The sequence below is a fragment of the Benincasa hispida genome, chromosome 5 (assembly GCF_009727055.1).
Source record: "Benincasa hispida cultivar B227 chromosome 5, ASM972705v1, whole genome shotgun sequence".
Taxonomy (NCBI): Eukaryota; Viridiplantae; Streptophyta; class Magnoliopsida; order Cucurbitales; family Cucurbitaceae; genus Benincasa; species Benincasa hispida.
The window spans coordinates 29,232,922-29,250,486 of NC_052353.1; the positions used below are offsets into that span (position 1 = coordinate 29,232,922).

Sequence of the window (17,565 nt, forward strand, 5' to 3'; positions counted from 1 at the left end):
TGCCTTCATTTTATTTGATTCAAGCTCTAATCATTCATTCATCTCCACAGCATTTGCACCCCATGCTCAACTAAAATCAAAGCCCTTAGGCTACATTCTATCCATAGCTACTCCAGCCAGAGTATCTGTTCTAGCTAGCTTAATAGTGGAAAACTGCAAGTTGTAGGTATCAGGACATAAACTAAGGGTGACTCTTTTCATCCTAGACATAAGTGATTTGGACATAATACTAGGTATGGACTAGTTAGTAGCAAATATGCAAGCATATATTGTCATAATAAGGAGGTCATATTTACCTTCCCAACAAGAACCAAATTCAAATTTAAAAGTTCTAATATACAATCAGCCCCAAGAATAATTTCAGCCTTAAAGCATTTGCTTACATGGTGCTTGGGCATATCTAGCAAGTACGATGGAGTTACAAAACCAAAAAGATGATATTAAGGTTGTTTCTATGGTAAGAGAGTTTGAAAATGTATTCCCAAAAGAGCTTCCAGGTTTACCACCTAATCGAGAAATAGAATTCTGTATAGACTTAATTCCAAGAGTTGAACCAGTCTCTAAGGCACCATATAGAATGGCGCCTGCCGAGTTAAAAGAACTCAAAATATAATTACAAGAATTATTAGACAAGGGATTTATATGCCCTAGTGTGTCTCCATGGGGAACACCTATCTTATTTGTTAAGAAAAAGGACAGATCAATGCATTTATGTAGAGATTATCAAGAGCTGAATAAGTTGTCAATAAAGAATAAGTACCCACTCCCACACATTGATGACCTATTTGACCAATTACAAGGAGCCTCAGTATTCTCCAAAATAGACTTGTGATCAGGATATCATCCACTATGAATCAAGGAGTTTGATATCCCCAAGACTGCTTTCTAAACAAGATATAGGCATTATGAGTTTGTTGTTATGCTCTTTGGATTGAATAATGCCTCTACAGCCTTCTTAGACTTGATTAATAGAATTTTTAAGGACTATCTTGATAACTTTGTGATCTCATTCATAGCTGATATTCTGGTATATTCCATGTCTGAGGCAGAACATGAAAAAAATCTTAGGGACATCCTTTCCATATTGAGAAGTAAGAAGTTGTATGCCAAGTTTTCCAAGTGTGATTTTTGGGTATGATACGTTGCCCATCTAGGGCATATTGTAAGACGATAAGGGATCTCAATGGATCCTACTAAGATTGAAACAGTTAGACGAATAATCCTTACCTAACCTCACCAAGACGAATAATTCTTTTGTCTGGAACCAAACATGCGAACAAATCTTCTAGGAACTAAAGGAAAGGTTGACCACATCTCTCATTCTCACTATACCTGATGGATCAGGAGGTTTAACTATTTACAGTGATGCATCCAAGAAGAAGCTTGGTTGGTCTTGATGTAGCACGACAAGGTAATGGCATATTCTTCGAGACAACTTAAACCTTACGAACAAAATTATCCTATCCATAACTTAGAGTTAGCAGTCGTAATCTTTGCTTTAAAAATATGGAGACATTACTTATATGGAGGAAATATCAATATCTATATAGATCATAAAAGTCTTAAGTACCTATTTACCCGAAAGAAGTTAACCATGAGGCAACGAAGATGGCTAGAATTGGTCAAAGACTACGATTCTAAGATCCTCTACATCCAAGAAAAGCTAACGTTGTGGTTGATGCCCTTAGCCGAAAGTGAGCTCATAAGGCAGCTCTAAGTACCATCTCCAAACATATAATGGATGACCTTGAAAGAGCTGAGATTTCACAAATACCATAAACTATCACAAATTTAATAGCCCAACTAACTACAAGTTCTGCTTTAACGCAAACGATAATTGATGCACAACAAACAAATGAATACCTAAATAAACAACTACAGTCAGGGAATGGAGAAACTAGTGAATTCTCTACAGCCCAAAACTTCGCATTTCTCTATCGTGCGTGTCTATGTGTACCAGATGATGAAGAAATCAAGAAAGAACTACTGAAGGAAGCCCGCGAGTCATGCTTTTCAATACCCTTGGGAATACCAAGATGTACCGAGACTTGAGAGCACGTTACTGGTGACATAACATGAAAAAGGACATAGTCAACTATGTAAGTATATGCTTCGTCTGTCAATAGGCGAAAGCTCTAAGACAGTGGCCACAAGGATTCCTCCAGCCTATCAATGTTCTAGAGTGAAAACGGGAGCATATTTTCATTGATTTCATCTCAGGACTTCCAAGAACTATTAAAAGCCACAACATGATCTAGGTAATTGTGGATCGACTCACCAAGTCGGCCTATTCCCTACCCTATAAGACCACCTATACAATAGAAGCACTAACTCAAATGTATGTAAAAGAGATCATTCGGTTGCATGGAGTTCTAGTATCAATTGTTTTAGACTGAGACACTCGTTTTGTTTCCTTATATCTTAGAAGACATGTTCATGGCATGCGCTTTAGATTTTACTAGAGCGTGGGATTTGAATATGCACCTTATAGAGTTTTCTTATAATAACAGTCATCAGACGATAATTGGTATTAGCACCAATGAAAGACATACTGCGTTTCAGACGCAAAGGTAAACTTAACTCTCGCTTTATTGCCCTTTGAAATACAGGAGCGCGTTAGTCAAGTAACTTATTGATTGGCATTACCACCAACCCTTTCTATAGTACATAATGTCTTTCACGTATCTATGCTTCGAAAATATGTGTCCGACACGTCACATGTAGTAAACTATGGACACTTGCAGATAAGTGAAAACTTGGAATATGAAGAGAGTCTAGTTTGCATCCTAGAAAGAGAGAAGAAGTCACTTCCTAATCAGGAAATAAGTTTAGTAAAGGTTCTTTGGAGACATCAACGAATAGAAAAAGCTATATGGGAGCGAGAGGACGAAATGAGAGCCAAATACCTTAATCTATTTAGGAATTAAGGAACTTTCGAGGACAAAACTTCTTAAGGGGGAAGAATGTAACATCCTAAAAATTTGTATGTAAATATTTTAGGAAATTACATGTTAAACTTAAGATTCAAAAATTAAAATTTAATTATTCTAAGTCTAGACAATTTCTAAATTCAAGATAACAAATTATAGATTGACTATAAATCTTATTGGCCATTAAATAATTGGTAAAGAAAACACTAACATCTAAGTAAATAATCTAAGAAATAAAATAATAATAATATAATAGTAATTAAAAAAATGTCTAGAAAGTTGGAGGAGAATGGAAAAGAAAATAAAAATTATATGAAATGATTTTAAGAAGGAAAAATCTAGAAAGTTAGCAGAGAAATAAGTAAATAAATAAAAATGTAATTAAACAAACTGTAAAGAAAATTAAAAGAAAATATAAAAAAGAAGAAATTTACATATGTATGTGAATTCGATTAAGTGAAGATAATAATAATAATAATAATAATAATAAATATATCTACTTATATGTATGAAATATGAAGCAGAGATACTTTATGTGAGGCAAAGAATCCATATCAAACACGTATTAGATACTGATACTTCCAGATACTTTTCAAATACGTATCTGACATGCGATTTGACGTATCTATTTTTACGCTTACCTTTCTTTAAAGAAAAAAGATAAACAACTCATTTAATCTTTCCCAATTAAAACTAAGCAGCCTATTTAAAAAGCTCACTACTTGAGATAAAAGACCAAACCCTAGAATATTACTTGAGTACAAAACTAAAAGGAAAAATAAAATAAATAAATAAATAAAAGATAAAAGACCAAACCCTAGAATATTACTTGAGTACAAAACTAAAAGGAAAAATAAAATAAATAAATAAATAAAAGATAAAAGACCAAACCCTAGAATATCATCTAATCTTCCTCTTCACATTTGAGTCTCACAAAGTTCTCTAAAATATAACCCACTTAAATATTTTCAACAATTCAACGAAGAAATTTTTCATTTATCTTCATACTTCTCCCTCTAATCTTTTTCTTCTTCTCTAATCAATACAGGTCACATTTTTATTGCATTTTATTGACTATTTTACTTCAACATCCTAGATGTTGTTTTTTGTATTGTATTTCAGTGTTCCAATTGTGTTTTGTACTATTTTCATTAACTTGTGTGCTAAATTTATCTATATCCTAGATTTTTCTTAAGGAAAAAAATGTATCTTTTACGTATCAGTATCCTAATTTTAATGTATCATCGTCCGTATCTCGTATCTATATCCGTGTCTATGCTTCATAGGTATGACGGTAGAAGAAATTTAAAAAAATGAAATTTGGAATGTTGGTGGAACACTCCTATAAATAGGAGTGGTGGGGTTAAAGCTTGAAAGGGAGATGAAGTGGAGAGCAAGTCTTTTTTGGTGTTGGCTAATTCAAGTAACTCTTCAACTTTTTTCTCATTAAATGTTCTAGTTTTAACTTTCTTTCTAGAAGTGGAGAGCAAGTCTTTTGGTGTTCACTAATTCAAGTAATTCTTCATACTTTTTTCTCATTAAATGTTTTAGTTTTAACTTTCTTTCTACATAATTTAAAGTAATTTAACTAAGATTAAACTTCTGTATTCTTCAATTGTTTGACAAATTTATGAATATCATAAGTTCATACTTAAATTTACACATAATTTATCTTAAGACACCAATAATCTATATATCTTTTGGTAGTTTGTAATTCAAAGATTATTTAGAAATAAGGTAAAGTAATAAATTTTCATTTAATGTATAAACTACATACAATTGATTTAACAGTTAAACAAAGTTTGAAGTTTCATTACTACTATTATTATTATACTAGTACCACACCCCTACTATTACTATTAATGTGGTTATTTTGCTATTCCTATTACTAATCACATTATTAATATAATGATAGTACTACTGATCATCGATATTGTTAATATCACTATTAGTACTGTTGCTACTACTACTACTGCTACTATTACTACTACTACTACTATTACTCCTACTGATGTTGCTCCTACCACTACTATGACCACTACTACGACTACTATTACTACGACTACTACTACTATGACTACTACCACTACTACTACAACTGCTACGACTATGACTACTATTATTACGACTACGACTACTACTACTACGACGACTACTACTACTGTCGTTAATATTAATATCACTACTACTATGACTACGACTACTACTGTTAATATTAATATCACTACTACAATGACTATGACTACTACTACGACTACGACGACCACCACTACAACCACGACTACTATGACCATGACTACTATGATCACCACTACTACGACGACCACAACTATGACTACCACGACCCTACTACTACAACTACGACCACGACCACCATTATCACCACCATCACCACCACCACCCATTCTTACATTATGTTTATGTTAGGGGCTAGCAGGGTATGTATGGTCGCACCCCTCTAGTCCAATCATATGTTTATGCTAATGGTTGATGTTGGATGTGACTCTGTCCCTACTGACTGCATGACCCGCTAATCATTAGATGGGTTAGTTTCCGCTTAAGTTCATATTTTCCTACCAGGGCGGAGGAACTCATGTTGGAAGTGTAACAAATTACCTCATGTTATGATAAATTTCTATTTTAGGTCCCAATCATATGTTTTCATGACATGTTGCATGTGATTGTGCATTTGGTCATTACCTTAAGAGAGAGCTACTTACTGAGTATATTATATACTCATGCTATTTTACAGACTTTGTAGGTAAGGACACAACATAGGTAGCATGACTAGACGTTGCTCAAGGGGCCAACCATCAAACTCGCTATTTTTGTCATATATGCATTTTGTTCCACTAATGCTAATGTTTTATGGATCTTGGTATTTTGTAAAAGGAACCTTTTGTAAAGTTTTTACTACTTGATAAAAGTTTTAAAGTGTTCCTTTAAAAATTTTTTACCAAAACTCATCTCATAATAGAAAAGTCTAGGTATACATATCGTAGCGGTCGGACCTTGTTATGTAAGGGTCAGGTCATTACAGGAACATTGTAACATTTCAACTCTAAGTCGTGGAAAGAGTCAAGTTCGTAGTGACATATCCAAGAGGAGCCTTAAAAGTAGTTGTAGGTCGGGTTATGTCGAACCACTATAAAATTACCAGTGGCAATTTCTCTATACTTATAATACTTTAATTTTGAAATTAATTTGCTATTAGATTTTATTCCTTGAAATTTTCAATTTTCGTTCTTGAAATTAATGGTTCATTTTGGTTTATTTTGATTTGTAGCTCTTGACTTTATAAATTTATTATCAATCTTGTTATCAAAATCAAATAGGGTGTTCTAAAGTATTAATATTAATTTCTTGACTATTTTGGATTAAATTTTTTTGCATGGTTTTATTGTTTAAATTACTTGCTAGCAAAAAGTTTATTAATTTGCTTAATTGGGCTCACCTTAGTGAAAAAGTTTTAATTAATTTAAATAAATCCTATCACCCCTCTAGAGTTGTCATACCGATCCTACACTAGTTATGAAAGGAAGAAACATTTGGGGCTATTTCGACCATTTTCCCATTGGTTGGGATTTGGGACATGAGAGAATCTTGGAAAATTATTTTTCAAACCCTAAGTCCATTTACCCAAGATCCAACCCGATTCACTTCATATCTAAGCCAACTTTAATTTCACCCTCACAGTCAGTAAATATGCAAATACCACTTAATTGACACCTCATCTGACATGTGGGCAGTTAACTGCCACATAGGCAAACGGTTGTTCCCTCATAATGGTAGCAACTCTTTATTAGATTTTCTAAAACCACAAGGACTAAGCTCTATTATAGAAACTAATTTCTAACTTTCTCCAAACTATAGAGACTAAATTTACTATTTAACTATATTAAAAAATTTACATATTTCAATTTTCTTTAAAAATAAATACGCCTAACACATTAGTAAGAAAACTAAAAAAGAAAAGAATATAGGAGGGAAAATACTAATCAGATGTGTTTTTTATTTTTACTTTTTAAAAATAAATAGGAAAAAATCCTATTTTTCTGGCCTATCAACCAAATAAGGTTGCTCACGAACAAGTTGGATTTTTTATTTTATTTTATTTTATTTTATTTGGGTTTTTTCAGTCATTATTCTACATTCCTCTCAACTGCTCGACATTGAATCAGAAAGGCTCTTGCCTTCTTGGATATCATCCGAGTTCACAAGTTTTCCCAATGTGATACTAGAAAACAGCTTGAGAAGCTCTCGTCGAGGAGTCAATAAATCTTGAGCTACATTCTTCATTGTTGGCCTAAACTGAGGATTGACATTAATACAAGCCAATGCTAGTTTAGTCATTGTGAGTATTTCCTCAGCCATTTGAGCAGTAGGAGTTGGTAAGCGCTTGTCAATGATATCCTTTAACTGTAAGGATTCCACATTCAATGGTTCCAAACCTGTGGCCGACGATGACGGTGATGATAATGTAGTTGAAAGAGCATATATAAGCTCACCCGGGTGACGCCCCATGATTGTTTCAAGTGTCACTACTCCGAAGCTATAGACATCACATTTTGGTGTAACCTTCATTGTATATGCAAGCTCTGTAGGCAGATAAATGATGTACTTAGATGAACATTCTAATAAAAGTTTATAGAAATATGTTGATCATTTGGTAAGTCAGTTACCTGGAGCTATGTATCCATAAGTACCAGCTGTTGCAGTCCAAGTCGTTGAATCGATGTTTATGAGTCTAGCCGTGCCGAAGTCAGAAATATGAGCTTCATAGCTTGAATCCAATAGTATATTGTTACTCGAAACATCTCGATGGATGATTGGAGGCGCGCAATCATGATGCATATAGTTTAGAGCATTGGCAACTCCTTTTACAACATGGATCCTTCTCATCCAATTCAGTTCTTTTGCTAGCTCTTCACTACTCAACATGTTGGCCAAATTTCCTCTTTCTAAGTACTCGTAGACTAAAAGCGATTCTCGAGCGTGAAAACAGAACCCGTAAAGCTTTACAATGTTTCGATGTCGGATTTTCGTTAATGCACTTATCTCACTTTCTGATGCTCTTTGATCTTCCAACTTGGAGTGATGAAGAGAATGCAGCTTCTTCACTGCCACAACTTGGCCTGTGGACAACTTAGCCTTGTAAACACTTCCATGTCCTCCAACCCCAATGCAATACTTATCATCAAAGCCTTCAGTTGCTTCCCTTATATCTCCATATACCAATTTTCCATCATAACTCCAAATTGAAAACAAATCTCCATTGTGTAAGTCTCTCACCTTAACCCTCTTTTTTCTTTCACTGCTTTTCAAGGCACATACAACTCCAATGCTTATCCACAATGCAATTACCAAAACTGCAAAAGAAGGAATGAGAATCAAAGCAAGTGGAGAAATAACTGCCTTCTTATCCTTCACATGAACTGGACAATTCTTCAAACTGGTGTGCTTTCCACACAGAGCTTTGTTGTTCTCAAATGACTCTGCTGATGCCTCTTCAAAAGCCTTGCTCTCAGGAATTGGGCCTTCCAAGTCGTTATACGACAAATCAACAAACCGTAAACTCTTCATTTTATCAAAAGTCGATGGGATCGAACCAGAAAGATGATTGTGGGAGAGGTTTAGTACTTCTAGTTTCACTAGATTTGCGAGTTGTGGGGGAATAGCCCCGGAAAGAGTATTGTGACTGAGATCCAACAGCAACTGTAGGTTGGCCAGATTGCCAAACTCAAAAGGAATGTTTCCTTCAAAGCTGTTGCTTCTCAAGTTCAAGTACAACAATTTTGAGAGATCAGCTATTTCTTTTGGTATTGAGCCACTTAGGTTGTTGTCTGCTAGATCAAGGTATGAAAGATCAGGTAAGGTTCCAATTTCTAGCGGTATATAACCAGAAAGCTTGTTGCTGCTCAGATTAAGGTTGATCAAGGACTTCAAATTTTCAACTTCTTTTGGGAATTTGTCCTGAAAGATTGTTGGAAGACAGGTCTAAAACATGTAAGAGACTTGATTCTCCAAGTTCTGCTGGAAACTCTCCACCGATCTGATTATTGGAGATCTTCAAGCTTTTGAGAAGTCGGCATTTCGCCCATTTCGGTGAAACTTCACCATAGAAATCATTGTAACTAAGATCGATGTAATCCAAATATGGATATATACCGAAATCTTCAGATATGTTTCCATGAAACTTGTTTCGATCGAGCCGAAGCCGAGTTAGACTGGTGCAGTTCTTTAGGCCTTTTGGGACTGAACCACTGAAGTTGTTGTTACTAGCACAGAAGCATTGCAATAAGCCTCCATGACACAGAGTTTGTGGTAAAGAGCCAGAGATGGTATTGTTTGAGAGGAAGAAATGAGTCAAATTGGTGAGTTTGTTGATCTCTTTGGGCAGCACACCAGACAACTGATTCCCATAGAGAGACAAAACTTCTAGACCAGAAAGATCTCCTAAAGATGGCGGGATCGAACCAGTCAGGTTGTTCAAATGCAACCGAAGCTCGACGAGAAATGTCAACTCTCCTAACTCAGATGGAATTGAGCCAGACAGATGGTTGCTGCCAAGATTCAGAACTGAAAGGCTCCTCAAGTTTCGAATAGTCGACGGGATCGAACCTGAAAGAAGATTTTGTGAGAAGCTCAACAAAGTAAGCTTCACCAGCCCTCCAACCTCCTTTGGTATGCCTCCTTCAAAGCCATTGTTGCTGAGGTTAAGCTTGATCAGTTCAGCAAGCTTTCCAATCGAAGGCGGGATGGTCCCAGAAAGGCGGTTACTATAGAGATCAAGAGTAAGGAGATTGGGAAATGATGAGAAGTTGAAGTGCTCAAGAGTACCTATCAAGCCAATGCTTTTGAGAATGATATGATTGACAATTTGAGCGTTGTTGCAAATGATGCCTTCCCAATTGCAAGGACTTGGATTTGGAAGTGGGACTAGTTTCCATGAAGGAAGGAGAGCTTGAGACTTGTTTTGAAGGCTGAACTTCCATTGAAGCAAAGCTTCAAGCTCTTCCTCTCTTTGTTGTTGAATTGAAGAAGCAAAAACTATGGCCAAATGAAAAATGAGGAAGATGAAAGAAAGATGTAGAACTGCCTTGAATTGCATCATCTAGGATTTCAATAACCAAAGGCCAAAAGCATCAAATTCCTTGGATTCAATTGGTACTTAAAAAATAAATAAAGGAAGGATAAGAAACTGAACTGAAGTTTCTTTTCCAACAAATGAAAGAGATGGGAGTGGCAGACAATATTTGGCTGATATTGGTTTCATTTTTTTCCATGGACAATGAGGAATATTTCAATTTCCATTTTCTAGAATGGGATTAGTCAAAGATATTTAACACTCTTGAAATTAAAGTTAGACACATGGATTTATCTGGCATGGAATAAAGAAATGTAAAAAGGTCAAATGAAGTAGTTTTCAAGAATGCCATTGACTAATTGATGGACTGTCACAAAGTCAATTGGGTTTGTCTTTTATTAATGTTGATTTCCATTTCAAAGTGGTCTTACTTCACATGTGATCCAAAACTCACTCCAAATTTTGGCTTTTGACTTTTCAAACTAAATATGAATATTGCTTTCTCATCATCAACAACAAGATAATGGCCTTGGTGGTACTCATTTCTGGTGTGTTTGTGTGGAGTTTACTCATCCCCCAATTGGGGAAAAAAATTATTCTTATATTTTAAAACATGCTAAAAAAATAGCCTAGAACTTTGTTTTGAAAATATTAAAACTTTTAAATACACTAAAAAAAATTCAAAAATACTCTTTATAGTTAGTTTTGGAAAGAAATCGTGAGTATTTTGTTTAAAAAATACATTGAACTTTCAAAAATTTTAATAATACTCTTAAGATTTAAAGAAATTTAAAATACTCATGCTATTATTATATAGACAAAAGTCGTAAATACCTTATTTAAAAAATATTCCTGAATTTCCAAAAATTGCATTAATACTCTAAACCTTCGGAAAAAAAAAATGTTTAATGCCCTTATTGTTAGTATAATTAATTTCTTTCAAGTTTTATCGAGTTGGGAAAGAACCATTTTCAAAACAACTCATATAGATACCATTCTTTTTTTTTTCATATACTCAAAATTTTCCTATTTGTTCAATTCTTATATCAATTTTCTCAACGACCAAATAGAACTCAAGACTTTAGTTAAGTTAAGGCATAAAATTCTAAAAAATTACACAAATTTCTAAAAAATTACACAAAGTCCCAAAATCAAAATCTTCCACAAAAATTTAGCAAGACAATGAGCCATCAAATACAAATGGGGCCAGAAAAGAAAGAACATCTTGAGAATCTTTTTAACTTATCATAACAAATAGACTAATTTGAACTGCAAAAATGATCAAAAGCCTTCATCACTACAGATTCAATAATTTACATGTTTTCTTTTTCGTTTTTCCCTTCTATTGGTTTTTCTCATAACTATGAACCAAATTCTTAATGTCACTCTTTTTGTGTATAAACTCAAGTGACGTATTAATACATACTTAACTTATAACATACAATCTTGTCAATACATTTAAGTTTTCAAGTCTCTTAGAGGTTTCATTATTCTCTTTGTTCTTGCTATAGCCCATAGGGTTTAGAGTTTAGGGTTTAGGGTATTTGAACAGGGTATGTTTTAGAGATTAAAAAATGAAAGTACGAGAGTAAGAGGCTATAGAAGAAGAAAAGGAACAAACGAAGAAGGAAAGTATTAGGTCATAGATGGAAGCAGAAGAGAGAGAGGAAATTGAAGAGGGAGGTGAAAAGGTATAGATAAGCGGTCTCGTCATATACTAACAGAGAAAGCATTGTTTTCAATTTTTTTTTAAGGTTAAGGGTAATTATGTAATTTTTTAAAGTCCATGGATATTTTTGAAATTAGGTATAAATGGTCTATATCTATTACTAGTGGTAAGATTATTTTCTTAAATTTAATTTGAAAGTTTAAGAGTATTAATGAAACTACAAAAGTTCAGGAATATGTGAAAATTATAAGCTCATACATTCAATATTCAAGAAGCTATTTCACATTTCTTTAATCTTTACAGTTAGTTATTGTAACTACTTGTATCAGAAATTAGTATAAATACTCATCATTTACAAATTTTAGATATAACAACATACATAGCTTCAAGAAGAACTTGAAAGATCTGTAAGAGAAAAAGAGTTTGTGACTTAGCTTCAATAAAAAAAACTCTCACCATCCCGTGAACGTAGGCTTTAATAGCCTAACCACATATATCGATGAGCATTTCTTCCCGTTCTTCTCATCGTCTACAAGGTTGCATGATCGTTTACCATTTTCTTCATATCATCTAGAAGAACAACTGATCGTTTATCTTTTTCCCTCTGCCATCGTCTACACGATTGCGTGTTCGTGTACCTTTTCTTTCTGCCATCGTCTACACGATTGCAAGAATCCTCCATCGTATATTCAAAGCAGTCGCACAGATCAAACAAGAAAGCATTAGGGTTAGAAGAAAGTAAAAGGACACAGAAGGCGGAGAACAAGAGAATCAGAGAGCAAGAGAGAGAAATAAAAATTGATTTTGCATTAAACACCCATCAGAAAGAAAGTCATTCTTTCATTTTTCCATCAGACAAAGAGCAGTAGGAAAGACCATGTGTAAGGCATCAGCTGAAAAATCGTGGGCACATAATAGCCAAGTTTTCTATCAACCAAAAGTTTTTGGAGCAAAAGAACTAGGCTCTCGGTTTGGATCAGCAAAAGGTCTCACATTATTTTATCATTTGGGCTAAAAGTTTCATTAATTCACAGAAACAGACCCAACAATATGTCTGCAACAAAGTTCTAACGGTTTCCATCCAAAGTCCAAAGATATTTTTAAAATAAAATAGAAAATTAAAGTGTAAATTGTTTTCTTTAATTTACCCTTTAAATTATACGAAATCTTATATTGTTTGTTTCATTTTTTTCCCCTTTGCTGACCGAAATAAAGTTTTAATTGCATCCCGATCAAGAAATTTGTTTCTCAACAATCCATTCGCAACAATTTATTAGTACATGTCTAATAATAAAACTGAAAAGAAAGTATAATTGAACTTTCAAACTATTAGGTAAAATTTGACCTATATGTTGAAGCCATTTTTCATAATCTATTTCGCTTTAAACTTTTTTATGTTATGAGTATCATAAGATTATGAATTCTACTAAATTTGATAATATTTCTTTAGGTGTTTTACATTAAACTTTAAAGAATAATAATAAAAAAAATTATTAAAAAAAACTTCGTTAAATTACAAATTTTATCCCTAAACTTTCATATTTTTGTCAAATAAGTCTCTTAAAATTTAATTTTGTGTTTAGTGGATCTTTGAATTTTAAAAATGTCTAATAAGTTCCTAAATTATCAATTTCATTTCTACTAGGTTCCTGTCATCTCATGTTTTTAAAACTTAATGAATATGTTAAAATTTTATATCTAATAGAATATTAAATTATTAATTGTGTTCCCAATAAGAATGTGAAATTTAAGAAATACCAAATAGATTAATAACATATTAGATATAAAACTAAAAGTTCAAATACTTATTAGATATTTTTTAAAGTTGAAGCACCTAATTAACCTTTTAAGTTCAATAGCAAATCTTGTCATTTACAAAAGTTGGAAATATTAATGTATTTCAGTGAGATATCTTTTAGAGAGAAGTAAAGAGTATATATGATAACTTGTAGAAATACAAGTTATTTTTGCTCTTAAGTTAGAACAACTAAGGTTTTTTAATGATAAATTCTCCTCATTTTTAGAAGAAACGCATGGATTTATTCAAACATTAGCAAACTCATGTAAAAGAAGTTTTATTACTAAATATCGCAGCACTAACGCATTGTATTGCAGGATCTTTACAAAAAACTAACGCATAATCAAGAAGGTGCCGCAGGGAAAGCTCTAACGCATGGGCCATCCATCGAAGGGAGTTCAACGCAGAGAAGATTCACTGATCCAGGCTGATTGTGTCATATCACCACTTACAAGTATAGGCACCTATAGCAGGCGGCGTCTGAAAAGCTTCCAAACAACAGGCGGCATCTGAAAAGCTCCCGAGAGTCAAGCGGCTGACCAGGGCATGGACTTTAATACTGACCAGAGTATGGACTTTAATGCTGCCCATTCACCAAGTGGACATGACCAACGACTATAAATAGATGAAGTCCCTCCAGAGTTCGTAGTGAGAAAATTATTCAGTTCAGAAATTATCAGGATCTTACTCTCTGTAATTAGTGTAGTCATAGTTTAAGTAGTGTTGTGGTGCCAAGAAGATCAGAAGGGTTGAGAACCACCACCACTACCGCCGGTCAGGGAGCGGAGGAAGCCAAGCTTGAGAAAGATACTTCGTCCTCTTCCTATACAAGTGATTGTACACAACAGAATTGAGCCAGAGAGATACAAGAGATTGTACTCTGCGGCTTGACTCAGTTCCTTTCATCTCATTTATCACTTTCGTTTCATTTGATTAAATATTGCTTTTGTAAAGACAATTTGCTTCTTTATAAAATTCATATATTTGATCCATCACATTTTTGCCATTGTTTATTTCATGTTCATGTTGAATGCATTTATACTTTATGCAAAAATCTCATTTCAAGTGCTTAAGCCGACTTGATCAATTGGTAAAAGCATCTTTAACTTAAATTATTCGAAAGAATAACTAAGCTGCATCAAGTAGGATGCCTAGTACAGCTAGAGATAGACTTACTGGTGTCTATTGTATTCTTTGTTAGACGCATGCATCCTAGAGAAAGGTTTTTCTTGTAATTCGCATTGAGAAGTGTTGAATAAAGTCTAACGCATAAACAAAAGATAAGCAAATCTTCATCTCATCCACATCACATTCTGGTTTGTGTACACTTATCTTAGACCGACACATATCACATACATTAAACTCCATTCTCGCATGATCCATCACTCAGTACTCATCTCTTTTGTATCATCTTGCATAGGCACAACACTTTAGTGTAAATAACACATTTCTCTTCATATATTTAAGAGAACCCCTACAATAGATACAACGCAAGGTCTATGTTTGTTTAACTAAATTCCTGAGTTCGACCCTAGACTTCCAGAAACCTAAATTAGAATTATACTTGGGTCTGGTTTAGGAAAACTTGAACGTCATTAGAAGGAGTGTTGTGCGTTCTGTTGCATTTCTCTAACGCACCAACGCGTTACAAATACTTAAACGTATCAAAGCATCAATGCATCACTTATACTTAGAACTTATTCCTACAATTTATTTTGTACATACACTCCTAGAGCGAAACACGATAGCAACGAACAAGTTTTTAGTGTCGTTGCCGAGGATTCAGAAACAAGACTAACCAAAAATTTCGTTTGTATCTATTGTAGGAACACTTCGGTCGAAGGAGTATTACAAGTTAAGCCTAAGCTTGTGAACGTTTATGACCAGGGAGAGCACTCCTGAAATCATATATGACCTCGAGATTTAAAGGACCTTTTGATATAGGAACGGATTTAACCGTCGTCGAAGGTTGAGGCAGCAATTTCTCAAACAACAGAATAGCCAACGAGCAATGGCGGAAGAACAGGAAAATCAGCAACTAGCTCATACTACACAGAATCTAATCCTAATGGCGAATAGCAGCACACGTCCTATGAGAGAGTATGTGTCCCCTGTACTGTATGATTTCTCTCCAGGAATCATCTACCCAACGTCAGACGGGACCAAGTTCGAGATGAAATCTGTAATGCTCCAAATGCTCCAGACTGCTGGACAATTTGGGGGTGGTCGTGGTGAAGATCCTCACGCCCACATGAAGCATTTCCTGGAAACGTGTAATTCATTTGTGATTCCTACAATCACCCTAGAAGCGATCAGGCTATCTTTGTTCCCTCTATTCTTTGCGTGATGACGCAAAACAATGGGTGAGCTCATTGAAGCCTGGTGAAATCACCATCTGAGAGAAGTTGGTGGAAAAATTTATGCAAAAATACTTCCCACCTACCACCAACGCGAGGAGGCATCGAGAGATTATGAATTTTGAACAAGAAAAAGCTGAAACCTTAAGCGCCACATGGGAGCGTTTTAAGGGATTGGTCAATAATTGCCCAACCCATGGACTACCTCTAACTATTTAAATGGAGACGTTTTATGGAGGATTGAATAGAGCATCGTAGATGGCAGCAGACGCAGCAGCGGCTAGTGGACTTATGGACAAATCTTACACTGAGGCTAAAGAGATATTAGACCGCATTGCTAAGCACAACATGGAATGAGTGGACGATACATATGATGGAAGAGTTGACAGGAAGAAAAGATCTCAGAACGTTAATTCTATCGATTCCAATGCAATAGCCACACTTTCTGCTTAAGTAGCTACAATGACCAGCCTTTTGCATAACATAATGCTAGGAAATGCATCAAATCAGCAGAAGGTGAATCAGGTAGAAGCGTTTGGGCAGCCCATGGTAAGCTGTATGGGTTGTGGAGATCTTCACTCCTATGCGGATTGCCCACAAAATTCTCAATCAGTATGTTTCATTAAAAACAACCCATTTTCCAATACATATAATCCTAGATGGAGAAACCATCCAAATTTTTCTTGGACTAGAGGAAATCATCAAGAGCACCACCCACGGGCAAACCAACAGCAAATTTGGGGTGGTGATAACTTATAGAAATACAAGTTATTTTTGCTTTTAAGTTGGAACAACTAAGGTTTTTAATGATAAATTCTCCTCATTTTCAGAAGAAACGCATGGATTTATTCAAACATTAGCAAACTAATGCAAAAAAAGTTTTATTACTAAATATCGCGGCACTAACGCATTGTATTGTAGGATCTTTACAAAATGCTAACGCATAATCAAGAAGGTGCCGCAGGGAAAGCTCTAACGCATGGGCCATGCGTCGGAGGGAGTTAAACGCAGAGAAGATTCATTGATCCAGGCTGATTATGTCACATCACCACTTGTAAGTATGGGCACCTGCAGCAGGGGCGTTCGAAAAGCTTCCAAACAGCAGGCGGTGTCTGAAAAGCACCCGAGAGTCAGGCGGCTGACCAGGGCATGGACTTTAATGCTAACCAGAGTATGGACTTTAATGTTGCCCATTCACCAAGTGGACATGACCAACGCCTATAAATAGATGAAGTCCCTTCAGAGTTCGTAGTGAGAAAATTATTCAGTTCAGAAATTATCAGGATCCTTACTCTCTGTAATTAGTGTAGTCATAGTTTAAGCAGTGTTGTGGTGCCAAGACGATCAGAAGGGTTGAGAACCACCACCGCCGGTCAGGGATCAGAGGAAGCCAAGCTTGAGAAAGACACTTCGTCCTCTTCCTTTACAAGTGATTGTACACAACAGAATTGAGCCAAAGAGATACAAGAGATTGTACTCTGCGGCTTGACTCTGTTTCTTTCATCTCATTTATCATTTCATTTCATTTCATTGAATATTTCTTTTGTAAAGACAATTTGCTTCTTTATAAAATTCATATATTTGATCTATCACATTTTTGCCATTGTTTATTTCATGTTCATGTTGAATGCATTTATACTTTATGCAAAAATCTCATTTCAAGCACTTAAGCCGACTTGATCAATTGGTAAAGGCATCTTTAACTTAGATTATTCGAGAGAATA

General features: G+C 34.8%; 2 protein-coding genes and 1 non-coding gene across 3 annotated transcripts; all 3 read right to left on the bottom strand.

Moving 5' to 3' along the window:
* Window positions 1-6,912: 6,912 nt before the first annotated feature.
* On the bottom strand, window positions 6,913-8,545 carry LOC120077124 (MDIS1-interacting receptor like kinase 2-like). The gene is made up of 2 exons (XM_039031019.1): window positions 7,613-8,545; window positions 6,913-7,528 (listed from the first exon to the last, which is right to left on the bottom strand). The coding sequence occupies exons 1-2, from the start codon at window positions 8,511-8,513 to the stop codon at window positions 7,089-7,091; spliced, it is 1,341 nt and encodes a 446-aa protein (XP_038886947.1). The 5' UTR covers window positions 8,514-8,545; the 3' UTR covers window positions 6,913-7,088.
* A 335-nt stretch (window positions 8,546-8,880) lies between these two features.
* LOC120077286 (MDIS1-interacting receptor like kinase 2-like) lies at window positions 8,881-10,044 on the bottom strand. The gene has a single exon (XM_039031176.1). It carries the CDS (start codon window positions 10,042-10,044, stop codon window positions 8,881-8,883), a length of 1,164 nt encoding a protein of 387 aa, XP_038887104.1.
* Window positions 10,045-15,940: 5,896 nt separating this feature from the next.
* LOC120078829 lies at window positions 15,941-16,044 on the bottom strand. The gene has a single exon (XR_005482111.1). It is a non-coding gene; the product is annotated as a small nucleolar RNA R71 (small nucleolar RNA).
* Window positions 16,045-17,565: the final 1,521 nt, after the last annotated feature.

Coding starts and splice junctions, on each gene's coding strand:
- LOC120077124 (XM_039031019.1), bottom strand. CDS start 8,513: ATGAAGAGTTTACGGTTTGTTGATTTGTCGTATAACGACTTGGAAGGC. Junction 7,529..7,612: donor TTATGGATACATAGCTCCAG/GTAACTGACTTA, acceptor ATCTGCCTACAG/AGCTTGCATATACAATGAAG.
- LOC120077286 (XM_039031176.1), bottom strand. CDS start 10,044: ATGATGCAATTCAAGGCAGTTCTACATCTTTCTTTCATCTTCCTCATT.